Raw genomic sequence first — 27,317 nt, forward strand, 5'->3', positions numbered from 1 at the left:
TTATTATTACTCATATCACCAATCCAATTTCCAATATATAATCTGCTTATTAAGTCTAATAACATGTATATTTTTTTAATATAATAACCAACTCACACACGCACGCACACACACACGCGCACACACGCATCATATACATACTTATGCGGCGCGTTAAATTTAACGCATGTATGAAATAATATAAAAATTCTTCAATAATGTTAAACATAGCATTAACAAGATACTCATTCTTGAGTTTTACGGATTTAATCTAGTATTACATTATACGATCACATTACACCAATTACATACCACTTTGCAAACGTGTCGAATCACATATTGCTTAGTTTATTCTTTCCTTGACTAAAAGATATTTTATTTTTTAAAAGAAAACTGTGCTCAGCAAATGTTTATCCCATTTAACTGTGAAGGTATTTGCAATTCTTCCTAGCACTTTCTTTCTCCATTTTCTTCTCTTGAAATTGAAAGACTTTTCACTTTCTGTATTTCTTATAATATCCATCTTTTTGACTATACAGCATTAATTATAGTGTGAAAGAAAAGGAGACATTATAATTAACAAAATGTGTGTTACAGCCAAAAATTATAGATAATACTATTTTATAATTATATGTAAATAATGTGTGTGTGTGTGTGTGTGTGTGCGCGCGTGTGCGTGCGTGCGTGCGTGTGTGTGTGTGTGTGTGTGTGTGTGTGTGTGTGTGTGTGTGTGTGTGTGTGTGTGTGTGTGTGTGTGTGTGTGAGACAAATGCGTGCAAGCCTATATACACAATGTATTTTAAATTTTGTTAAAATGTATTTAATATACACGTAATATTAGGCAATGGAAATCTTTTATATTTGAAAAATATTGACGCGACCATACTTAATGCTTGCAATGTAAAAATGCAAAGTAAACTATAAAATAACATAATAGGCATTATAAATATCCATAAATTGTAGAATAATTAAACAAATATTAAATTTATATTTCTAAGTATTATCACGTCGTACAATTTGGTATCATTTTCCAAAAATCTTGCAATGCTTGCACTGATAAAATTAACGTTAGTATAGTAATAGATAATATTGAAAAGATCCGATAAGAATATATGCCTATCTTCTGATACGATTCTCAAATCTTTATAAGTATAAAAAATTAGAAAATTTTTATATATTGTGTAATGGATTTTATATGTATCTCGTATGGAACTTTTACATACATTTTAGACGCGAAATATGTGTATTAAAAACAATAATGCCTTAATTGCTTATCTGGAATTAAATTTGGAGCTTGTTTCGTCTAGGATGTCTCTTAAAAATTCGAATATTATAAAAATTAAAGCTTTAAGTATTAAAAGTTAACAAATTACTTTAAAAATAATTTTTAAAAGTTTTATTGCAATGTATAATATCTTTTTTTCAAAGTTTCGTGAAAATTCACCTGTCATTTTAATAAAAAAAACCACCTAACTAAATTACTCTAAAAATACCAACAAAATCTAAATTTAAGAACAAATTTATTTACGGAAAGTAAAAGAAATTAATAAAAAACCGATTTACAGTAGTCGATTGTATCTCATGCTTCAGTTTGTACTCTTTTATGAATCTAAATTGCTAAACTCGTCACGGTTGTTACTGGAATGGTTGAAAGATATTCGGTTTGGTTCTCGTGAGTCGCATCACAGTCGAAATGGCAGGCGTGTTTTCCTTGGCGTACATCACTGACCTTCTTCAGCAGGTACCTTGATCCACAAACGATGAAAGGCCACGGTTAAATCAAATTCGTCCAAGAACCATGGCCAGCAATGCCATGCGCACGTAGACCCCGTTTTCGGCTTGCCGGAAGTAAGCCGCCCGCGGATCGGTGTCGAATTCCTTGCTTATCTCGAAGACACGTGGTAAAGGGTGCATCACTGCCATCTTTCTCTTCGCGCGGGACATCAGTTGCGGGGTTACTATGAAGAGTCCGCACATCTGTCGTACATGTAATGATTTTCTTTTTTAATATAATGTTACATAAAATTAATTTAAAAGAATATATACTGAATATGTAAGAGCGAGTGAGATGACTCGAGATAAAATAATACTCAACTCCAAGCATAATTAATAACTTTAATCATTTTTAATAATTTTGGATGATTAATATTAATAATTTTTAACAAAAATATACATAGTTCGTAACAGGGTGTTTCGTAATAAAAGGGAATGAGTGTGTAATGGAGCGGTGAACTTGTAGATTTAATACCGGAGTAATGTCTCCAAAGACTCACCTTATCATATTGTTCTTGCGTGGCAAAACGCTCTTTTTGTATTCTCGTCATGTAAAGCACGTCGGTGTCGGGCAATGCCTCTTCCAAAGTCACGAACTTCTCTTGTTGGATACCACGTTCGGCTATGTATTTACTGACGTGATTCGGCATCTCAAGGCCAGGTGGACTGACGTAGCGTAGTTCTACGTTGTACAGGGTCAGCAGCCTACATCAGAATTCAATAAATGATGTAATGTTAAAAGAAAACGCCTTGGCTTGAATAAATTGTTATAGAGAATAATTCAGTTGTTCGCGACTGAAATTAATTATAAAGTTACAAATTATATAAATTAAACTTGTCTTGTTATTTGAAGTTATATGTTTTCTTCCACTTTTATCATTAGTTAGAGATATTGTACATCTTAATATATATTTGAGTATATATTTGAGACATTTAAGAATTTATTTTATTATTAAAAATAATATATCAATATTCTATATTATTGATATATTAGATAGATTGGATCTTTAATCATGTCTGATGAAATCTGATTTGTTTTACTTTTACAATGCTTCTTTCACAGTCCATGGTCTTTTAAAATAGATATTCTGATTTAAAATCGACTTCCTTTAATTAATAAAAATGTCTAAAGCCATAGTTTCCGAGACTTTGCACAATTTTATTTTCATACGTTGAATATTTTGCTAATAATAAACATCGATGATGAGAATATTTACAAATGTCATAATTGCACTTTTTGCAGATTTATATCTAAATTTAGAATCCAAACACTGTATGCATATGTGTGTAAAAAATTTGATCGATCAATCCTTTATAGAGCGTATAAATTTATGCACGATATTTCCGTATCTCGCATTCTTTTTCTTTTATTGATTACCTTAGACGAGCGGATTTTTTTTTGTTGCACTAACCTTGCAAGAGAATGGACGGTTCTGCCGTGTTTCAAATCCCCCACCATGGTGATCGTAAGACCATTTACAGTTCCGAATTCGTCTCTGATTGTGAAAATGTCGAGCAACGCTTGCGTCGGATGTTCGCCGGTTCCGTCACCGGCATTCAATATCGGTTTTCTACAATGCTGCGCCACTCTCTGTAAATTATTATTAATATATAAGATTAGGAAATATAAAAAAATTTCTTGTATTTTTTAATTATAACTTGAAGAAACTCGTGAAGTGCAAAAAATTCACAATAACGTTACACTGTTTGCTTTTGTAAGGAAGACTAATTAAAATAAATTTGCAAATAAAATTATAAACAGAAAATCATAAAAATAAAACCTTTAAAAAGGAGCGTTGTTATTATTATATAAATTAAATAGTCTTAAATTAAATAACTTTTCTCTATACTCTTATAAACTTCGATACTCACAGCAGCTGCACCCGGCGCTGAGTGTCTGAGTACAATCACGTCCGCGTATCCCGCCATAACTGTTACCGAATCTAAAAACAATAAATTAATAATTTATTGGATATTTAATGAAATATTATATAGAAAAGCATTCATTCAGATTATACATTTTTTATAGTTTTTTCTTGCACATTAGGATTAGTTGGAGTACTTTTTACTTCAACATACATTCTTTGAGGATTGTGCTTTTGTTCAGAGAAGATCTCTACCAACCTTCTAAGGTTTCGCCTTTTTTCACTGAAGATGTAGAACCGTCCATGTATATTACGCGACCACCGAGACGTTCCATCGCGGCAGCAAAACTACAAGAAGTTCTCGTGCTGACTTCGTAAAAGATGGAAGCCATGATCTTTCCCTTAATCAAACATCATATTAATTTTTAAGAGAAGTAATTAAGCAAAATTGTTGTACATTATTTAAAAATTTGTGATTAATACGAAACTCTCAAATTTTATAATAACTCCTGTATATTTTCAGATTATTTGCAAAAGAAGCTGTATAACCTTTAATTAGTTACCTTTAAAATATCATCCAACAATCGTTCCTTCCTGATAGCATTTCGGAAAGTTTCCGCTAAGTGAAACACATCCTTCAATATTTCTTTGTTAAAGATGTCCACGGTGAGCACGTGATGTCCGACTAGACTGTTGCCTGTATGGACAATTGGAACCGACGCGACGGCAGTCATAAGCAGATTCGGATTACTGTCGCTTTTGTGTCTAGTGATACTGCTAATGGGTGGCAACGGTGAGACAGTTCTTTGAAGGGATAATGTCTTGGAATGTTCTTTGTCAACGTCTGGGTACGGCGCGAAGTGGACGTTCGATTTGTGCGATGCTGGTTGCAAGAGGTGCGTAAACTCTGAAAATACAAAAAATTAATTTAATTTCACATCTTATATTTTTACGCGATAGAAAGTTATAAATTTTTTTTCTTGCAATAGCAAGGCACGCTAAGTGAGAAGAAATATTCATGATCCAACTTTATTTGCAAGTATAATATATCTATCGATTTCGAACATGTTTCTACAAATACCTTGAACAATCTTTGTTTGACATTATAAAAAATAAATGTATATTAATTTTAAAAAAATTATTTTCGTAAAATTTAATATCGCAACTGGAGAGGATAAATTCCTTTATCAATAATCCCATTATTTCGTGTTGTTTGGCAATGCGGTGCAATTCTTTCGCAATAGTTAGTTCATATTTGCATTATCGTACCGACTTGTTCGTCTTCGTGCACATCGACACGATCAATATGTGCGTTAGACTTTTCGTAGTTCGGCGCCGGGAGACTGTCTAGTGGCAATGGTTTGTGAACGATATCTGTGAGCTGACTGGATATCGTCGGCGCGTGGAGCGTTGGTGGAACCTTCGTACTGTGTTGGATATCCCTGATGTCTTGGCCGAAGCCAGGATTTACCAGCACCTGCCCCTCGATGTAAGCAATCTCGCCTCTTAAGACCACTCTGTGCACGGAACCGCGAACTGTCATGCCAGTGAAAGGTGTCCATTTCGATTTGCTGTACGGCATTGCTTCCGGGATGACCCATTCGTCGTCCAGATCGACTTCGACGTATGTGTTACGCTGATCGGGAATATTGAAGATCTTTTTGGGATTTCGATACAATTTGTCTATAATGTCCTGTAATCAATAAACAATGGTTTCAATAACATTCTAATAATGTAATATATAACTTTATTAAAATTTAAACGCATATATTTTTTTAAATAAAATAATTGATAACGTTCTTATTACAAATCTAAACAAGAACGATTGCTTTAATAATATTTACTTTGCAATTGAAACTATCTAGTAAGTTTAAAAATCGATCGACAAGCGCTCTCTTTATTTTTACTATTAGTGTCATAAGAGTCTTCGCGCGATACTTATCTTGAAGACTTATTATCAAATAATAGCGCTCATCTGTAATGAAAGATGATAAGCTAAATCATGTTTAAGAAAAGCTTCAGAAATTTTAGGATTCTGCTTTTTGTGTTATTTTCATGAACGGTCAGGTTCATCTATCATTATTTTAGGACAAAATTCCGTAAGAGCAAAATTGCTTCCTAACAATTAAGTTACTTTTCAGTTTTCGATTCAGTATTCGGTTTCATAAAATCAAAACACATGCGTTATTTTCAAAAAGATTATGAAAATAATATATACATAAAATTTATATTTTAGGTAAAGAACTGCTCCTCGATAAGTTTTAGATGGCCTATTTTATTACGTCACGTCAAGTATGAGACATATCTGAGAATCGAAATGACGTATACGATATTCGCATTCTCGAGAGCAATTTTCGCGTTATCGTGCCTTGTGCTTATCGACATTCCCTGCTGATTACGTCAGTCAAACATTGTTGAAAGTTATATTAATTAAAACAGAAAGTACCTCTATAGTCAGCCTTCCTTCATGTACGGCGTTTAGTAAGAGTGGTAACATGGTTTCCAAGCCGGGAAATCCTGGCGGTGGTTTCTCCGAAGACTTCTCTTGAACGGTGTGCGGGGCTTTACAATGCAAATTAATGTTTCAATAGAAACGTGCAATTTATAAGATAACGTACGATCGCGTGATTCCTCGCGATGCAACTTGTATCAATATCCTTGAATAAAAATAGACTGTGATCTTGCGAATTATCAAAGCATTAATTTTTATCGGAGAGCTAATTGCTCATTATTTCTAAACAACTGCAAATATCCGATATAATATCAATCCGCCTCGGGACAAAAAGAATATTCTTGTATTACTTAAAAGCAAAACAAAGTAAATGTTATATAAACATGGGACGTGTCGATCCTTTTTATCTCCGGATCATAGAAGAATGCTGGTCGTTATCGTTTCGAGATACTAAATTGAATTCATTCTGCTACGTGACTGCAGCGTGAATTTTGTAAAATTACGGCTCGTAACTTAATTACAGTTAGTCATATCGATAAGCTTGCTGTCGTACCGTGATCGGTCGCGAAACAATCGATAACATCCATATTATCCCAGAGAGCCTGTTGGTCCTCCTTTGTTCCCAGAGTAGGCCTTACTTGACCTCTTCCAGTCCCTATTCGATCCAAGTCAACCTGGCAAAGGAATAGATGGTGCGGACACACTTCGCACGTAACTGCCAATCCCTGCAAAAATACACATGCATCGAATCGTGAACATTTATAAGGATATCCGGTTGACATTCAGATATCTTTTAATTTAAATGTATAATAAGCACTTACTATATATAAACTTAAATATCTGTTGCCTTAATTATAATAAATTTCGAAGTTATTAAAATCGACCTTTAGCGTTTCTTGTTCTTCTATTATTAATTATTGTTATTTATATACACCTTTGGCATATGATTATTCAGTCTTATGTTTCATATGTGTTAAATACTCACATGTTCTTTGGCGGCTCGAATAATTTGTATTTCCTCTTTACGTGCTACGTGACACACGTGAATCGGCCTGCTGTGCAGACTTGCCAGCAGGAGAACCGCAGCTGTGGTTTGTCCTTCGGCATGCACGCATAAGGGATATTTTTTCGGCCACCTTTCGAAATGCTGCAAAAAGGAAGCAGTCATGTAATTTGAAAAATATAAATATTATATTTAATATTACATATCTGAGAGACATGTGCGTATTAAATTCATAAATAAACTAGATTAACTAAAGAATATATTTAAAAAAATGGAATTTGTTTTACGTTTTTTACAAGCGTTTCTTTACCTTAATCCAAACAGTAAGATCGGTGAGACGGAGCGTTGTAAATGTCTCGTTCAGATACATCTTCAGAGCGGCCACATGCGGTGCTATTTCCCGTATATCATTGTAATTATCCGATGAGGCGCCGGCGAAGATTGCATAGTCGCATCGTGAACCAGCTGCAGCTTGCTATTCAAGTAGAAAATAAATGAGATCTCGTTATTTTATTATAACAAATTATTTAAAATTACTCTCAACCACGGTTAAATTCAGTTGGGTTGAATGTTGAATCTGATCGATAATAAAATTGAAAACATAAACGAAGAGTGCGCGAAATCAATAGTTAACTTCAAAATATATCTATATAAGAAATCAATATGTACTCTCGCACGTACTCTCGCTGATAAGTGAATATAATGTGTACATGTATGTGTGTGTATTTTTGAACATAAAAAGAATTTGAGACTCATGACGATAAAACAAAATATCACTTTTTAAGTTATTGTTATCATACGATATCACGATGTTAAAGCCTGGCTCGCTAAGCTGCAGCATTCGATTTTTGTAATTATGCAATACCTTGATTTATTATCAACTTCTAAGTGATAATAAGATAGATACACGAAACTTGGAATTGTATTTTTGAACTAATTTTTGTATGTCTATTGCCTTCTCTACGTATCATGCGTGAATAATGACTGCAAATATTTTAATTTAATTAATAATTTGTTGAACGTCTTATAAATTTTACTCGTATTAAATAAAAGAAAATCAGTATAAAATATTCAACATATGAAAACTTTGTTTAATAGAGATAATTCACAATTAATCGGAAAATTTTGTTGTTACGTGTGATTAAAATAAAACAAGATAGCGCTAATTTATCATCAAAATTTCTATTTATGGTTATAAATTTAAAAGTCTTCTGGAAAGCTTTTTGGTACCAATTTTCCACAAAGTTAAAATTTTACGCTTTAATATTTATAGATAAAAAATTATAAATAAATCTTTTTGTGTTCGAAGAAATAAAAAAAATCAATTATTCTAATTGCAGTTTAAATTTAATTTGACTACAATTTTGTTGACAATGAATATAAAATATAAATATAAGATGCGCGAAAAATCTACGGTTAAACTTTAAGATATCTATATGAAAAATTTCTTACCGCTTTAGCAATAGCAAAAGTCTTGTGATCTACTACCGCAGGATTAGTATTGGGCATTGCAAAAATTGTTGTTATGCCCCCAGCGAGCGCTGCCGCGGTGCAAGAGGCGAAGTCTTCTTTGTGGACCGCTCCAGGATCGCGGGTGTGTACGTGCACATCGATAAGGCCGGGTAGTCTGATCATTTTGCGTGATGAGATACAATCGATATGCGTTTTCATACGCGGTGCTTTCCCGCCGACCATTGTCAATGCCTACACAAAAAAGCGAGACAATTATTATTATTTTTTTTATTCATTTATTCTTTCATTTATTATCGTCATCATTCGCGATCATATAATCTTACAATTGATACAAAGTTGCGCGTGCATAGTGCAATCGTATGATGCACTTGAATGATCAAAACGAGATACAAGTGCCTTGATGGAAAATTATTTGTCCGTCTTGAAGAAAGAGTATTTATAACGATGAATTAAAAATTTAAATGTCTACTTTTATATTAAGTTAAATATTTTATTATATATTATTGCTTTTCTTACGTTAAACCTTTGATATCTTATCAATAAAGTAATTTGGTATATTATATTAATGTTATCTGTATTTCGACGCATCGACGTATCGATAACTAGCTATACCTATACTCTTAGTCATTACAAAAAATGTAACTCAATCATTGAGAATTGAAAAAATTATTAATAATTTTCAACCAATTATTTAAATATTTTTAAATATATTTTTTAGTAGACAAATTTTATTTATTTAAATAAATTTATACTATCGCAATTTTCATCAAATTTGAATATTAATAATTGTAGATAATAAATGATAATATATTTGTAAAAAATCTCGATAATTTTTTAAAACATTAGCATATAAAGATTAGAATTTCAAATGTATGTAGGGTCTAAAATAAACTTCGATCAGTTATGAAATATTTCTTTTTATCACATAAATGCTAAAATAGTGTTTAAATTTGTGAAAATTAAGATTAAATATAATCTTAAAATATGTGGGTCCTGAAGTGAACTTTGTACCTAATATGGCTTATCAACAATGTGCACAAAATGTTATGAGTAAGAGTGAGTAATATAATCTTGTTTATCAAAAACGATCTTTGATCATTGACGCAGGTTTGATATAAAATGTAGTTTTAAATTAGAAGGTAACGTCACGTAAGCTTATTTTAATCGTACTATTTAATCAAATTACTTTTTGAAATAAAATTTATTTTGTACACGACGTCTCCTTAGTAGGATCAAAAATCTGGATACTTACTTCAACTAGGAGCTTCGCGCATTTAACATCCGTAATCAAAGGTACGGAATAATCGATGGCTAGTCTTCTCGTTCGGTAACCATGCGTCATGAAATTGGAAACACGCCGAGCACCGCCGTTTCTCATCGGCAGATTGATCACGAGATCGAATTGCTTTTTCGACAAGAAATCGGCGAGATGCCGAAGTTGGCTCGGACTGGAATCCTCGTTCACGGCGATGTTCTCGAACGTCCATTGTACCGGTTCTACCTGTAACAATTTGTTACAACGTATATGTATAAGTATATCACACATATATAAGTGATTAACTTTTAAAATGTTTAATAGATATATAACATTCCACAAAGATAGACGTTATCACCTTGATAATCGCCACTTACTACTAAAAAGTATTGTTTGCATATTTAACGTTACGCGATTTGATGGCTGAGCGGTGCCTAAATGCGGCGCGGCACACTTTAATATGACAGGATTTCCGAAGATTGTTTGCAAACGGGAATTTAATATTATTTTAGATTTTCGTACAAATTTTGGATTAGTTTTTTATTTGTAATTTATATACATATAATATCGCATATTAAAATATCTAAAAATTGTTTTTTAAAATGTAATAATTTAAATATTTCATTCATAACATTTACAGACTCAAAAAAATATATATATTAAGTTTTCATATTAAGTATATTTTTAGTTCAGAAGTATAGAAAGAATGTTATCCAAAATGCCGTTCTTGACATTTCGCGACTTTTCGTATTAATTAACAAATCAAAATTATAGAGATATTTGTATATTTTGTAGAAAAATTTCAATTTTTGTTAGTTTCCGCACCACTGTGCCGCGATCGTCGAAGAAGATATCGACCAGTGGAGATTACTGGCACAATCTTTGGTTTATCAGAATATTCTGAAAGAGACCTTGATCGTTACGATCGATATCTTTTCTCATCTTTCAGAAGAGCAAACTTGCTGCCGGTTTTTAGGGCAATCGAAGATATACGTCGAGAGGAACAATACCGATTTGTAACCATGCTTCGGAATTTAATTAATCCGTAATTTGCCAAATTACCTTGATAAGGTAATTTCACGCATAGATTAGATAACGGTAGCAATTTTTATTCGCGATATTGCCGTACGTGACGTCAATTGACGAAATAAATGTTACCGTGTGGAGTACTATGGTCCTGTGCGAAGAGCGATACCGCGAAATTCGATAGCGTTTCGAGAGAAACCCGCAGATAGACCTGGACGCGGGTCTATGTACGATAAAACTCGTGAGGATTACCTCAATAATAATTTTACGACGATATTCCTTATCCACAACGGGTGCGCTATTACAATGTTTTCTGCAATCTTTTGTGTGCGCGTCTATTGGGTAATAGTACAAGAAAAACTGATTACACACGGTCGGAGAGGGAAGATTACATCAAGTAATCGATATTACAGTAACTTAATCATTATATCAACAACTTCCCTTTCAGTAATTGCTACTATACTTGCTGCTACTTGTACAAGACCGGCGCATATTTTTGGCTAGCATTAATATTTTGTAATATATTTAATTATACTTGGTATTTATTGACTAAAATAGAAATGTTTGTTTTATGTAAAAAACGTACGGTTGGTATGTGAAAAATGTAGGTTAGCAGATATTATTAGGGAGAAGATAAAATACGGCTTTTTACTGATAAAAGTTACTTGTTTAGTTGAGGATTAACAGACGCGATAATCAGACCTAGGAAATAACGTCAGGAGAAGAGGAAATATTGATAGGATAATGGATGTGAAAAGAGAATAATGAAGGTTGTTCTAAATATACCGCTTCTCAACGGCTGATGCATTGTACCTATAATTATATATGATTCAAGATAAGTGATATGATATTGCTGGACACTGGCGAACTCGCTAGTGGAATACCGAAGCTTTATCTTACCCGATGCCGGCGCGATCTTCCACAAGTATTTTACATCGGGCATGTTTGCCGATGCCCAATAGTGAGCGGACGATTAAAAGCGATAACGTGATAGCTATTTATCGACCCCAATATCCCGCGAGAAGACTACTGCCTCACCGGTCATCGACGTGGCCTCACGCGCGTACGCACAATGCTGCGTCCCCGTTTTCGTTGACCTTGAAACTAGAATGAAGGAGTGTGTCGGTGATCTATAGTGAAAACCCCCGAAGTGGCCTATAGTGGTACCGCGACCGATCCTGAGGACGCGCGCCCCACGTGGGGATACTCCACGTGGCCGTCTCTCTCTCTCTCTCTCTCTCTCTCTCTCTCTCGTATGTGTGCACTTTGTTATGTCATTGGGTGAAAAGGGACAATGGGACTCACAAAATCAAAACACAAGAGAGATGCCCATTCGGGAAACAGTAACTACGGATCCAAATCAAAGGGTGCAGCCAGCCAACAGGTGGACGAGTACGAGGATGTAGAATTGATGCTGTTGAGGAAGGCTATCGTAAACGATCCTAACACTTTCATCCTAAACAATCTCATGATGTGTATCCAGTTCTTCGAGAATTACGAGGAGTAAGCACTCCCGTTCCAATGTTTGTTTGTTTTTTTTTCACGGTGATTTGTTGCGGAATAATAATAGTTCGTGGCACAATCAATTGATAATGTAAACGGACTTTGAAATGGGACACCATATTCTCAGTATATGCTATATAGTAACTAATAATCTTAATGAAGATTATTCTAGAGGATAAAGTGCCATTAAATAAATACTTGCACTTGCAAGTTGTAATACTGTTAACAGATTTAGAAAAAGCGTAACAGTGAAACTAGTACCGATTTATTTATAAAGGACAGCCATATTATTTATATATCTTCTATATCATGACCGGAAATTTATTAGGATTCTGGGGATTATTTCGCGATTAAGAATTCAACTTGATTAAATCTAATCTACAAATTCTTATATATGAAAAATATTCCTTGTGATATATATCAAGAGTGGGGGAAGTGCACTCATGAATTCTTTTGTTTTTTAATCCGCAATGTGGTAAATCCCCTCGAAACTGTGACCATGCGCGCTTTCGCAAGATAAAGAATCGTCTTTTCATGTGCAATAAAAATTTATACTGCAATATTATTTATATTATATTGAACAAGAATTAATTCAAATAAATTATTCATAAGAATGTTAGTTTATTACATTGTAATATTATATTTTTATTATTTTTCTCATATTCTCTCTCTAATATTGACAATTATTTTTAAAAAATCTTTTAAATATTTATTTCTACTTTTATATGTTAAAGTTTTAATTAATTATAATAATGAATGCAGTGCAGAAAAAGTGTCAGTAAAACATATAATACGTAAAGATAAATGTAATTAGATGTATAGATCCTGATAATGACAGACTATGCAAAACTAACTGTCGGAAAACTACTTTTACAGAGATATAGTTCAAATTAAAGAGACTCTGGCGTTGTCCTACGAAAGCGAATTAAATAAGATGCTACCATCTCAAAAGCACGTTTTATTACCGGATGTTCTTCAGGAGCATATCTCGCATAACATCGCCTTTACTTCGAAAAGACAGACCGGTGATCTTATCATAGAACCGCTGCAACCCGTCCGCATTTTTGTTGTGCACGACAATATCGAAATTACAGAGCAACATTATCTATCAGAGTATAGTAGCTTGAACAATGGGATTACGTATAATATGATGGTACAACCAAGTGAACACCCCGGTGAGTAAACTAGCTCCAACTAGCTCATAAAGTATCTCAGATTGTCATTGCTTCTTTTCCTAATGTGTTCTTGGCTCAATTTGAAGTAAATTTGTTTTTAACAAGAATGTAATTAATCAATGGTTTGAATTATACAAAAAGACTGTTTAAAATTTGAAATACTTTTGCAAAGCAAATTTTAAACACAAAATATGTAAAATAAAATTTTATTCCATAATTCAATTTGAAGAAAGTTTTAAATTAAAATTATTTTCACATAAGCACATATTAATTTTAATGATTTGTGTTTTTCAAGCTATTATATAAACTTGTGAATATAATAGAAACTCTCCCTCTCTTGACAAAATTTATGGAATTTGATGAGAGTTAAAGTTAGATTTTATTTAATTGAAATGGCTTTAAATAAAATTCTTTGTATAGAAAACATTTCTTATTGAATTTAGTAGCATAGAGCTAAAATCACAAATGTTTCGATAGGATACGTGCGGTTGCGACGTCTCGACGAAACGCCGTACGCGGGGAACTCCACCAAGGAAGAAGATATCAATCCTTCTTCAATGGCGGATGACGACGAGATATACGATGGCGACAGCGAGAGCATTTATGGTCGTTCGAACATGACGCATCAAATCAGAAAGAGAGGTCTCCAGACCTCATCAATTTTCAATGTCAGATCTTTGCCCAATCTACATGACGACGAGACAATATACGAGGACCAAATATCCCTCTCCCGTAAAAATATTTATGGAACCCGATCCAATCATGACATCAAAGCCGAGTCTGATTGCGAGCACATGTCCTCGACGGAGGAGAGGAGGTGTCAAGGCAAAGAAACGTGGTCGACGCAGGCCAGGAAAGGGAGTTACCAGCGTTATCCCCGATCCAGCGAGGTGAAATCGGCGGGGCAGAAAGTCCGCAGGCCGGGAAGCAGCTCGAGTTCCGGCTACCGATCCGGAGCTTGCGACAGCGATAGCGACTGGAGTTATCAAACTCTGCCAAAACCTAATGTGCAAGCTACTCGTAACGGGACCGAGACTGCTACGGACGCAACCACAAAGATCTATTCGAACGCGAGGATTCCGACGCAGTGTTTCAAGAAGATGAGGATCACCAACGACGGCAAGATCTACACGTTACGACGGGAGCGAAAGCCGCAGAACAGCAAACAGCTTCGCCTCATGATGGCCGATAGGCAATACGACTGCGACGTCTTCTACACTAGTAGTGAAGTATTCATGAACTACTTTGTCGACCTCTTCGTAGACCAATTGGCGAAACCCCTGGGTTTTAAACCGGAAGATCTGAATCGCGTGGAGGAATCGGTCATTTACTGTGACAAGGTAATTGACTCGCACAATCCCAGGCTGCGCAGGATCGAGTCCTACGAGATCTCGCCGACGATATGGCTGCAATGGCCGGAATACGCACAGGAGTGGCTGGATAGGCCGAGGAGCACCTGGCCCGAGTACAACGACATCAACAAAGTGAAAGACTTTGGCTGCTACGTGGTGCCCGAGGACTCTCTACCGAGAAAGAGGAACCTTATGCCGAGAGAACTGTCTTGGCGCCATCAAGTGGCCAAGAAGAATATCCACCAGGAAATCGAGTGGCAGCTGACGTTCCCAGCTGCGGAACGGTATCTGGAGTGCTGCATGACGCGCTCGCAAGTGCAAGTGTACCTGATCGCGTTGATGCTTCATAAGACCTTTCTAAGACCAGTTCTGGACACGATGTACGGCCTGACCACATCTCACATTAGAAATAAGCTGTTCTGGTTGATCGAGGAGAACGACCGACCCTCCAAGTGGCCCGACAATCGGACTGGCGAGTGCCTGATCAAGCTGCTGAACAGCCTCTATCGCTGCATCAGTCTGAACGAGCCAACTCTACCGGACTATTTTCTTCGCGATAAAAATGTGTTTAATAAAGTGCCCCCCGACTACCTGTTGCACAGCCAGAAGCAACTGAAGAGGATAACCGAGAACCCCGTCATGTATGTGTTCCACGCGATGGAGAACATCAGGCATAGCAACAAGTTCTTCCCGCGATTAAACTTTACGAAGCTGTTCAACATATTGACGAAGCCGTGGATGTCGGTGGTGAATCCAGCCTTAGACATGTACCGTTTGTCATCGTCGAGGCTCGACGAGTCCTACAGAGAGGAGATCTACAACAAATCCGGCGGATTCTGGGACAAGAATCGAAAAAAGAATTCAAACTACAGTGCGCCAATAACCACGGGTTACAAAACGCTCATCACCCCGCGCAAGGCCACGGATTCTATCGTCGAGATCTCGGTGAGTTCCTCAAGCGATAAGATTATCGATCGGCGTCCGTAATGAGCAATCCAGCGCGACACATTACTACACATACTACACGACTTCCCGCGAATCTAATCTTATCACCGTATTCTCTCGCGATTAGCGGATCAAGAGTCAGGGTTAACATTTCCGTCTCATTTGTTCTCCTTTTCTTTTCCAGGAACGGTGTGCCGAGTTGGAGGGTCTAAGGCTGGCCGCTCTGTTAGACTTCTTCATCACGCACTTCATTAAAATGGCCGAGTGCTGTCATAGGTATCGGGCTTATCAGCAGAAACAGGTTTATCTTGATCAAGCGGATCGATTGTCGATTATCCTATCGGAGATGACCAGGTACAAGGACGATGCTAAGGCTTATCGCAAGAAGATCTATGATCTGAGGATGAAACCGACGATGAATTCAACGACGAGATCGCAGAACGAGCCACCGGAAACGCCTAAGAGGAATATTCAAGAGCCTATATTCAGCGGCACCCTGAAAGATCGTTTCACGCGACAATTCGCTGAGATGATGAAGCTGCCAAAGAACGAGCAATCGCAATCTAGTCATGAAGATCACACGAATAAGGTCACAAAAACAGCTGTCCCCGAAATACGATTTACGATTGAGGGAGACGCGCAAGCGGATGCTGCGAGTGTGATTATCAGCGAGGACGAAAGTTCTTACACTTCGAGGAAACCTATATCGAAGGATCAGGGTGACGACTCGGCCTCGGGTACAGTACGGAAAGTGGTCTCTCTAGCGGACAATCTAAACGATACGACATATACATGTGTTTAGGAATAGGGCGTAGATGATCTGTGGAAAAAAGAAGCAAGATACAAGACAAATCTTTGTATTCAATGATCACCCTCGAAGCATAGTATTTATTGTTATATTTCGAGAGTGATCGATAATTGATTTAGTAAGTAATCGAGGAAGACTGAGCGTGCGATAATCGTATGCTTGCGAATTGTCGATATTCGATCATCGCGTTATGCAAAAGCAAACATACATGTAGTGATTACACTACACACACACACACACACACACACATGTAGTGATTAGCAATAGTTCAAATAATTTATAAAAATAGCTGTAGTCAGGTTCAGCCAACTAGCCAAGTTGCTTTTGTAAGATAGCAATGTCATCGTAACGCACCGTCAGTGTACTTAGCTTAGTAGATCGTGTTGCTGGATTACGTGTTTCAAAAAAGAATCTTTTATTAAGAAATATTTATAATTTAAAAAAGAAATCGATTAATTTTATACCTCATAACACTTATCATTTGTGTTTTTGAACTTTATACACTAATCTAATGATTTCACTACTCTATCTTTCATTACTTCGTTATCATTAATCTCATTATCTTTGTATCTATTGTCAGTTCATTAAATCCCTTATTTTATCACGATTAAATGTGATATCTCTTTGATTCAAATATTCATACTGTAGAATCATGTATGATATTTTACAGTACAGTATTATATTTTACATGTTATAATTCAAATTGTAAAAACTCTACAAATTTAACCAATGTACGGACACATCTTTCACAAATATCTTCTTCTTTTAATCATTCTTGTAAATATTACGTGTAAATAATTCTTTCTATATACGTGATCACACGCGAGTGATAATTAAATATTATATCCAAAACGACATGAAACATTTATATAATGAGATCTTTTTACTTACCTCGACACCATGCTCGGTATAAAAGTCAGCGGTACCCATGCTGGCATACAACTTGTATCCCATGTTCTTTAGATTTCTGATAGACTCAAGCAACTCCATTTTATGCTTGAAACTTCCCACAGATAGCAAAATACCTCTTTGTGGTATATGGAAACCGGTGCTCATCATGCCTTTCAGGTAAGCTTCATAACGATTCTCGCCGAAACAAGCTACTTCTCCAGTAGATACCATCTCAACACCCAACGTTACATCAGCGCCTTCAAGTACGTCAATACCAATTATATTTTAATGATTTTTTGAAACTACATTATAAATCAATTAATCTAATAATAACTAACAATCTTTTTAAACTTTGAGCAAAACTTTTTTTAAAGTTCAAATAATTTAGAAGAAACAATTTAAAAGCAAAGTTAATCATGTAAAAAGAAGGTTTTTATCATACAAAAATATTTAAAAAATTATAATATTAGATAAAATTAAAATGTAGTGCTGTCAAAAGTTAAATTTCCGCGTAAATTATATATAAAACTAATGTTTTTACCTTTAAGACGAGAGAAGGAAAATTGTGGAACTTTTATTCCAACTTTTCCACAGCCAGCTAAAACGTCCACAGGTTCAACTGTTAACCCCATGATTAAACGAGTTGCCGTCGCTACAAAATCGTGATCTAAAGTTTTGGAGACGAAGGGGAAAGACCTGGATACTCTTACGTTACACTCAATCACCTTCAGCTCGTTATTCTGCATAAAAAACGTTACTAATTATCAATTTTGTTAAATATAAAATATAATAAAATCTATATATCAATCTGTACAACTAATATTTTTTATGTCTAAGCAACAGAAGTACGAAAGTAATGTGCAATTGTAAAATTAGACAAGCAATATAAAAGTATTATTTTAAAGATAATAATAATTGTGTGCGTTAATAAATTATAATTCATTAATTTTTAAACGCATAAAAATTAAACGATACGTACCTTTGCAATTAGCTGCATGTTGAAAGGACCAGTGACTCCCAAAGACGCTGCTACTGCTTTAGAGATGGTCTTTATCTTCGCTAGGGTTTGCGTGTTGATGTCCTGCGGTGGTGTTACTAACGTGGCATCACCCGAATGAACGCCAGCATTTTCCACGTGTTCGGATACTGCCATGCATAAAATAATCCCCTCGTAAGCTACGGCGTCGACGTCAATCTCCTTCGCTTCGAGGATAAACTTCGATATTACCACGGGATGCTCCTTGCTGACTTCGCTCGCGCTTTTCAAATAAGACTCGAGATCTTGATTCGAATAGGCAACGTTCATCGCAGCTCCGCTTAGCACATACGAAGGCCTCACAAGGCATGGATAGCCGACTTCCTCGCAAAACTCAATCGCCGACTTCAAGTTTGTTAGTTCTTTCCATCTAAAATAAAAAAAAAAGAAACAAATTACGGGAATAATCACAACAAATGTATGTATGTATTTATGTATATCTAATAAAATTTGTACCTGGGCTGCGATATACCGATGCTATCAAGCATACGGGAGAATTTGAAACGATTTTCGGCACCGTCGACGGATTCCGGGGAGGTTCCGAGGATCCGAGCCTGCTGTCTATGCAGATCCATGGCAATATTGTTAGGTAATTGTCCACCCATGGATAGAATTATACCCTCAGGACACTCACAGTCGTATATGTCCATCACCACCTCGAATGAGATCTCCTCGAAGTACAATCTGTCGCTCATATCGTAGTCTGTACTAACTGTCTCTGGATTGTAATTCACCATGATGGTCTTACGTTCAAGATTTCGCAGTTCTCTCAGGCAACTCACGGCACACCAATCGAATTCTACCGAGCTGCCGATTCTGTACACGCCAGAGCCTGAAAGAAACATTAAATTTCTCATTTGCAACAATATGTCGTTTATGTCCACCTTTAAATTATGTTTAAATCGATAATCTCTTATTAGCTGGGCGCGTACAAAACAAAATAGTATTTTCTCATTAAAAAAGTCTTGTTGCTTCAAAAAGTTTTGCTGCGATTAATCAACGATAATTATTCAACGCTGTACCTATCACCATTGTATATCCGCCAGGAAATTCCACATCGTGAGTAGAGCCATTGTACGTTAGATAAAGGTAGTTCGTAGTGGCCGGCCATTCAGCGGCTACTGTGTCGATTTGCTTGACCATCGGCAGAATTTTATTTTCCTGTCTCTGTATTCTGACAGCCAGTTCGGAGCTCTTCACTATCGCGGCGATCTGTTTGTCCGAGAAGCCGTTCTGCTTTGCGCCCAACAGCAAGTCGCGCATGAGTTTCGTATGATCGGTATTCTCCAGAAGCACGTAATAGTCGATGATGTTCTTCATCTTCTCGAGGAACCAGCGATCTATCTTGGTGAGTTTGTACAACCGGTCGATCGAGTAACCGGCTTTGATCGAAGCCGCGAGAACGAACATCCTTTTGTCGGTCGGCTTCTCCAATTCTTCGTCGTTCGCCGGCTTGACGTAAGGATCGAAGCCGTTCACATTCTCGTTGACCATTCTCAATGCCTTCTGGAAGGCTTCCTCGAATTTACGACCGATTGCCATCACTTCTCCCACACTCTTCATGGAACTGCCGATCTGAAATGTATTGCGGATATTAGAAAATGTAATATGTATCGTAATATAAACTATGTTAAAGTAAAAAATTCATATAAATATAAATTTGCATTATTGATAAAAATCACGTAATTTTTCTTTGATTAGCTTTTTGTGCGTTTTTAAATTTTAATTCTACTAAATTTTTGGTTGACGTTCAATGGTTCAATCCAATGGTTCAAGTGTCAATGAATCAACGAAGCAAATCGCGGTTAAAAATTAAGAAATTAATTCAATACCTTCGTACTGACGCGTTGAAATTTGCTAAGATCCCATCTCGGTATTTTTACTACACAGTAATCAAGACTTGGCTCGAAGCAAGCCGTCGTCTGTTTGGTAACAGAATTACAGATATCCGGCAGGCGTATTCCAAGAGCCAATTTGGCAGCTACGTAAGCCAGAGGGTAACCCGTAGCCTTGCTGGCCAAAGCCGAGCTTCTGGACAGTCTGGCATTCACTTCGATAATGTAATACTCTTCGGAGAATGGATTTAGCGCGTACTGGATGTTACATTCGCCGACGATGCCGAAGTGCTTGATGACCTTAATGGCAGTAGTTCGCAGCTTATTGTACTCTTTATTCGACAGGGTCTGGCTCGGTGCGACAACGATCGACTCGCCAGTGTGTATGCCGAGTGGATCGACATTCTCCATATTGCACACCGTGATACAGTTGTCATACGCATCGCGGACAACCTCATATTCCACCTCCTTCCAGCCCTTCAGAGATTTGTCGATTATTAATTGATTGGAGTGAGCTAGAGCTTGTTGCGCTAGTGTCTTCAGCTCCTCTTTCGTATTAGCAAAGCCTGACCCGAGACCACCGAGCGAGAACGCAGCGCGTGCCATTACGGGGTAGCCCAGTTTTTCAGCAGCTTCTAATGCCTGTTTAGAAAGAAATTGTATATCAAAAGTAAATGTATGTTGGCGATACATTAGACATGAAATTCTCATTTTATAAAATTATGAAAAATGTTATAAAATTTGTTCAAAAAATTTCAATTATTTATCAGCAGCTACAGATTTTATCGTGGACGAAAATAATTTAAAATATATTCAAGATTGATATGTTATATATTGATATATGAACTAAAAATATTTAAATCTGTAAAAAAGATCACTATAGTAAGTCATTTACCTCCTGTACCGAGTACACAGCAGCACTCGGTGCAACTCTTTCATTTATCTCGCTAACACGATCTGCGAAAATCTTTCTATCCTCGGTTTGTATAACAGATTCGATTGGCGTCCCTAAAATTTTAACATTGTACTTGGCGAACACGCCGTTCTTCTCAAGTTCTACACCACAATTTAAGGCGGTTTGCCCACCGAATGTCAATAATACACCATCCGGTCTCTCGGATCGTATTACCTAAAACAAATTATTGAGCAAATGTTCTTTTAATTTTAATATTAAATATTAAATAAAATTTGATATCTATATTTTCATCAATGTTTAACTGGTTTACGTCAAATGAAACATTCTGCATCAATGTTAACGATGTTTAAAGGTATATTGGTACATTATTCAAATTATAGTTATTAGTGAGATAAGTCATTAATCTGAGAATTTTCGTTCTTTGGACTTGAAGTGCAACTAAGCTTACCTGTTCCACATATTCCGGTATAATTGGCAAAAAATATACTTTGTCAGCCATCCCTTTTGACGTTTGCACCGTGGCGATATTAGGATTTATCAAGAGAGTCTGTATGGACTCTTCTTTTAACGCTTTAATTGCTTGCGAGCCCGAATAATCGAATTCTCCAGCCTGGCCGATGCTGAGTCCTCCCGAGCCCAGAATCAATATCTTTTTCGGTTTTGCGGTCACGATTGGGACCGAAGGTCGATAGGTCAGCCTCTCGGTGAGCCTATTCTTTATAGAAACGCAAAGACGATTATTAACCTGGTCTCTCACACTTTCCAGGAACACATCGAAAAGGCATTCGAGATCCTCAGGCCCTGCTGTGTGTTCCGGATGAAATTGTACGGAAAAATACGGCAAGACGGAGTGGATTACACCTTCATTGCTATTGTCATTGGCGTTGGTGAACAGCACTTCCCAATCAGCCGGCATTTGAGCAGCATCGACGCAAAATCCATGATTCTGCGAGGTCATGTAACAACGTCCGGTAACGTTATGCGTCGCCGGTTGATTGTGCCCTCGATTGCCGTATCTGCAAAATGAGTGACAGGCATCGCTTGTAACAGTCGGCTATTATACTTCGTATTACATAGACTATTCGCGCGTGACAGAACAATGATTCTTCTAACGGTAGAAACAAAGAATAGAGATAAGGAATATCGGGATTAGAACATCTGTGATAAAAATGTGTGAATGTCTAACGGTCTTTCTTGTTTTTCTAGCAGTATTTGCTAATGGAGAGCAGTGTTGACACACGTGATTCATTTTGGTATACGTACAGCATTTTGTATGTGACACAACCAGCGGCTATGGATAGCAGTTGATGCCCAAGACATATGCCGAAGATAGGTCTTTTCTGTTTGAGTACCTCTCGGATATTTTCTACGGTCACTTGGCACATGCTGGGATCACCCGGGCCATTGCTCAGGAACAGACCATCGTATTCGGCAGTTTTGAAGTCGTAGTTCCATGGCACGACATCCACGCGAGCACCACGTTTCAACAGGCATCTCAGTTGGTTGTATTTTAATCCACAATCAATTACGCATATACGAGGATGCCCGTTCGGATTATACGTCTTGGGGATCGGCTGAAAAATATTACATATATTTGTACAGCAAAACTCTCTTTGTTGAAAAATAGTGTCGCTTTCATTTAAGTAGCTTTATATGCGAGAACACTAACGCATTCGCCTGTTAATACATTTGTATTACATTTGATTATTCGTAATTGGTACAACGGTTTAAGGTAGTCCTTTCGCAGCACCTAGTCAAGTAACAGTCCGCCATGAGGTAATTGAAAACAAACATATTGCAACATCCCAATAATTATAATAATATAAAATATGATTCTACACGCACGATTTAATTATTTACTAATTAAAAAAATATCACAATAGTAGCGCGATAGGTTAGACCTAACCTAAATCGAGTCCAACCGCACTACTATTGTGATATTTTTTTAATTAGTACATAATTAAATACGATTAACGCGTGCGTGTAAAATCATATATTATATTATTATAATTATTGGAATGTTGCAATATGTTTGTTTTCAATTACCTCATGACGGGCTGCATTCCGATATTCACTCTCAGCAAATTGCAGCAACTTTCAGTACTTAAAATCTATAGTAAACGTGACGTAAAATATAGATTTGCAGTACTGACAGTGACAGTGAATATCGGAATGCAGCCACGGACTGTTACTTGACTTAATAAGTGCTGCGAAAGGACTACCTTAAAAAAATGAAATAAAATCGAAGCATCAGGCAAGATGTTCGTTATTACCTGAGAAACTTCCGCAACGAGGTTTCTCTTGTTAGGATCTTCTATCGGAGGCGTTATTGGCAGAGTATGTGGCGGTTGACCAAGAACTATTCTGCCTAATATAGTACCTTTTTGGTTAATAACTTTTGTCAATGCTCGTGTGTCAATCTCACATATCCCGGGTACGTTTTGCTCTATCATCCAATCGGACAACGTCTTGGTTTGTCGCCAGTGGCTAGGCTTTTCGCAAATTTCTCCGACCACGAGTCCAGCAGCCCAAATACGATGGGACTCGAACCAGCTGCGTCAAAATTAATATTCACCGATCAATATATACAAAGTAAAACTTTTGATATTTGCACACGCATATTATTTCTTAATTCATAAACGTGCAGAAAATTTAGAAAAGTTTTTCTTACAGGTATTTTATAAGAAATATACTTTACACATTTTTGGTATTTTTCTGTTGATTGATATAAAATATTTGGAAATGCAATTGGAAGATCAATTTTCTAATGCATAAAAAAGAATACTTCTCTCTCTCTATAAGAAAAGATAAATCGTTTTTACTAAAGTAAATTATATAAATTTTACTTATATGTTGTTTAATATTTTTCACATTATTTTTCTTGCAAACTTCGCGCTAATAATATTTTAAAAATGTGTTTTAGGTATCATGGAAAAAGCGTATATAATATTGCTGCTTTGGTCAGTTCGACGCACGTGCAATGGGCAAAGATTAATATTGTCATTGAGTGAAGTCGTTAATAGGCACTGAGTTAAACCTGATTGCAACCACTTACTACGGTATGCCGTATTCATCCTTTTCGTTTTCACCAAAGATGCCATAGTTTCCTATGAGCGGGTATGTAAGTACCAGAATCTGAGCGTGATAAGAAGGATCCGTAAGTGACTCCGGATAACCGATCATACCGGTCTGGAAAACTGTAAAAGAGGTAATATAGTCTTTATATTTGCACATAGGCACGAAAGTACACACGCATTATCTCATTTTGCACGACATACTTTTTGTAGTAAAATACAAATTTAAAAAATTCCGCACAATTAATTAAATAATTTCTATAATAATAATACAATAATATATGGAAATTGCTGCACACAATCAGAACAAAATAGTTTAAACTAAAATTGATATTGTAAAATATATATTTACTGCTGGCATCTTATTGATTAAGATTAGAATGTTAATTCTCGCGCGAAAAATTTATCATCTCGCGGACTCTGAATTTTCAATCGATTTTTACAACTACACATGCTTGTTGGTAATAATTACCATATATTACGTGCATATAAAATATAAATGCATCAAACATTAATAAAATTAATTAACATTTATGAAATGTTAATAATTAATGATAAAAGGTGCTGGCAACAGATTGAAAGATGCTGCTAAAAATTAATTGCTCGAAACCTTTGACCTTTAAAACAAAATTTATTCAACGACATGTTAATTGCCTACGTGTTGTTATTGATGTGCAGTGATACGCGTGTGTAAGCTTGAAAATTTTCCACGCAATATAATGCGTGAGGATTTCTAAGTGAGAAATTATTATGTGTGTGTGTGTATGTAACTTTACGTCAACAAGTTTGCATCAATTCGAGAGATCTTTTAGTATCGCTTTAGACAATATACGATTACAATTCACATATTTGTTAATATGTGTCAAATTCACAATATATTTAATATTAATATTAATAATATAATATATATTAAAATTGCGAAATATATTATGTCTATATTTTAAGAGATTGCGTCTACCGCCCTTTTTCCTTTTTCTTTCTGCCGCTTCTATTTAGAATTTATGTTAAGATAAAGATATATACTACATACGCGTATACCGCGTAATTTAAGACTAGCGAGATTTGATCAACCACGTCTATCTGACATCCACATTTGCAACGTAATCATTTAGACGGCTTATCACCGTTAGCCGGTTGGAACAACGAATACAAACGAGTAACACCGTTCGAGTTTTGAATAAATCAGAAAAATAATATTTAAAATTGTAGCAGTAATTTTTGCAGTATTAAAGACATTTAAACGTACGAAACAATGTTTTTTAGTAACTTTTATTTTTAAAAATTCGAGCATCTTATTCAGTATCGCAATCTTTTAAATTCAGAATTTTTGCTGAACGTAGAAAAACCGCATTTTGTAATTATATTTTAATATATGTGTAATTCAATATCAATTTACATTTAAGTAAAATACGATTTTTAATTCTTAAAACGTAATATGAGTTTTTCATCGTTAAATGTAACAACGGACTCGCGAACATCCAATTATCTCTTTCTCGACGAAAATTTCAATTTTAATTTTAAACTTTTAAAAAGCATATAACAAAGCAAATTTAATAAAATTAAAAAAAAATATTTTTTATCAAGGAAATTAATCATTAAATGTGTGAAAGAAAAAGAGGAAAGACATTTTTTATTGACGCTCTACTTTGCAATTGACGAATCGATATTACGTTTTAAAGGTCAATTCTGCGTAGAAGATATGCTTCTAAAAACGTTCTACACTAAAAGTGAATATATTTTTATCATATCTACTACTTCTTTATGCCGATAAGAAACAACGTAGTCAAATAGCAGTCTTCTATAGCACTTTCTTAACTGACAAATGTTATATTATTTTAGAAGTCACTATACACTTTAGATATATAATTTTTACACATATTTAACATCAAGCAATGACACTGCATCGTAAATGCCTCCGATAAGATACACAAAAACATACAGCGTTTCTTTATCTATGTGCGATCAATAAAAATAATGTTAATGCCATTCGCAATATGTTAATATCGACAGGTGTTTGTCATGCAGATCAGATGGTGTGTCCCATCTTATTGTGCCATATCGTGTGTGCAGCCAATGCTTTCCGGTTTAAGAAAGTCGGCATGGGAAACAGGATGCACGTGCACGCATACGGCTCCGACTGAGGGGAGCACGTGTTCACGCTTACGCATGAACTCACCAATTTCACCGTCAACGGATACGTCGGCACCGAAGCGTATTCCCGGAAACACACTACCGTCTTCTAAAAGTAGATAACTATTGATCGCGCCATTGAGCCCGGTGAACGCGACGCTGGACATTTTGAATTTTAATATCGTACTTCACCGGCGTACGTGCTACCGACACACTGCGTGCGTCGTGAACCGGGAGCACGCTTTTAGGCCGTCAAGCGTCTCCGAGCCTTTCCGAGCCCCCGACGCCGATATGCGCGCTGCGCGCTGTTAAAGCATTGTAAATGCGCGTTGTACGACCAATTGGCGAGCAACGTTCCCGCTTTGCTGCGTAGAAACGCATGCCATGTGACTAGAATCGCTGCCGTATCATTGGACCCCGCGGCTGGAGTATCGAACGTTTTGCGTGCCGCTTTGTTAGCGGGAAGATTTCATTGGCCAACACTTTTCGAATCAATCTTCCAGGTTTTGCCAGTTTCAATTTTAATTTATAATTTTTGCTTGAAAGTTAATTTTTTAAATGCAACAGAATACTTTTATGTATGTTAAAAATGTTAAGCAATGGGAAATGTATTGCACTATAGAAAATACGCTGTACTAGAAACAAACGAAAGAGATAGTAATAGTAAAAATGTTATTGTTGATACATATTTATTACAGCCAGTCTAGTATCCAATACCATTTTTATTACTTTTTTAAATATCACATTTTTACGTATAATAATTCGCATTTATAATAATATTTCAACTATAAAAATATAAGTTTTAAATTTTTATCGTGTTTTTAGT

General features: G+C 35.9%; 2 protein-coding genes and 1 long non-coding RNA gene across 4 annotated transcripts; 2 read left to right on the forward strand and 1 right to left on the reverse strand.

Annotated features, from left to right (window-relative positions):
• On the reverse strand, positions 1 to 26,695 carry Rudimentary (carbamoyl-phosphate synthetase 2, aspartate transcarbamylase, and dihydroorotase rudimentary). Its single transcript, XM_077415542.1, has 25 exons — positions 26,538 to 26,695; positions 24,343 to 24,484; positions 23,561 to 23,840; positions 22,551 to 22,861; positions 21,736 to 22,303; positions 21,267 to 21,500; positions 20,369 to 21,013; positions 19,559 to 20,111; positions 18,993 to 19,368; positions 18,480 to 18,906; positions 18,042 to 18,240; positions 17,501 to 17,757; positions 9,798 to 10,046; positions 8,525 to 8,776; positions 7,383 to 7,547; positions 7,055 to 7,216; positions 6,623 to 6,794; positions 6,064 to 6,179; positions 4,887 to 5,310; positions 4,181 to 4,524; positions 3,877 to 4,018; positions 3,625 to 3,695; positions 3,165 to 3,343; positions 2,253 to 2,457; positions 1 to 1,956 (listed from the first exon to the last, which is right to left on the reverse strand). The coding sequence occupies exons 1-25, from the start codon at positions 26,656 to 26,658 to the stop codon at positions 1,759 to 1,761; spliced, it is 6,792 nt and encodes a 2,263-aa protein (XP_077271668.1). The 5' UTR covers positions 26,659 to 26,695; the 3' UTR covers positions 1 to 1,758.
• LOC143902550 (uncharacterized) lies at positions 11,410 to 17,355 on the forward strand. Its single transcript, XM_077415544.1, has 4 exons — positions 11,410 to 12,329; positions 13,206 to 13,504; positions 13,982 to 15,801; positions 15,986 to 17,355. Exons 1-4 carry the CDS (start codon positions 12,121 to 12,123, stop codon positions 16,601 to 16,603), a joined length of 2,946 nt encoding a protein of 981 aa, XP_077271670.1. The 5' UTR covers positions 11,410 to 12,120; the 3' UTR covers positions 16,604 to 17,355.
• Positions 23,748 to 27,317, forward strand: LOC143902559 (uncharacterized). 2 transcript variants are annotated; one of them, XR_013258402.1, is made up of 3 exons: positions 23,748 to 23,879; positions 24,211 to 24,495; positions 26,372 to 27,317. It is a non-coding gene; the product is annotated as an uncharacterized LOC143902559 (long non-coding RNA). The 2 variants fall into 2 exon arrangements; XR_013258401.1 differs by having other exon boundaries at positions 23,827 to 23,960.

This window comes from Temnothorax americanus, unplaced genomic scaffold, assembly GCF_048541705.1.
Source record: "Temnothorax americanus isolate GAGA-0224 unplaced genomic scaffold, ASM4854170v1 Scaffold4, whole genome shotgun sequence".
Taxonomy (NCBI): Eukaryota; Metazoa; Arthropoda; class Insecta; order Hymenoptera; family Formicidae; genus Temnothorax; species Temnothorax americanus.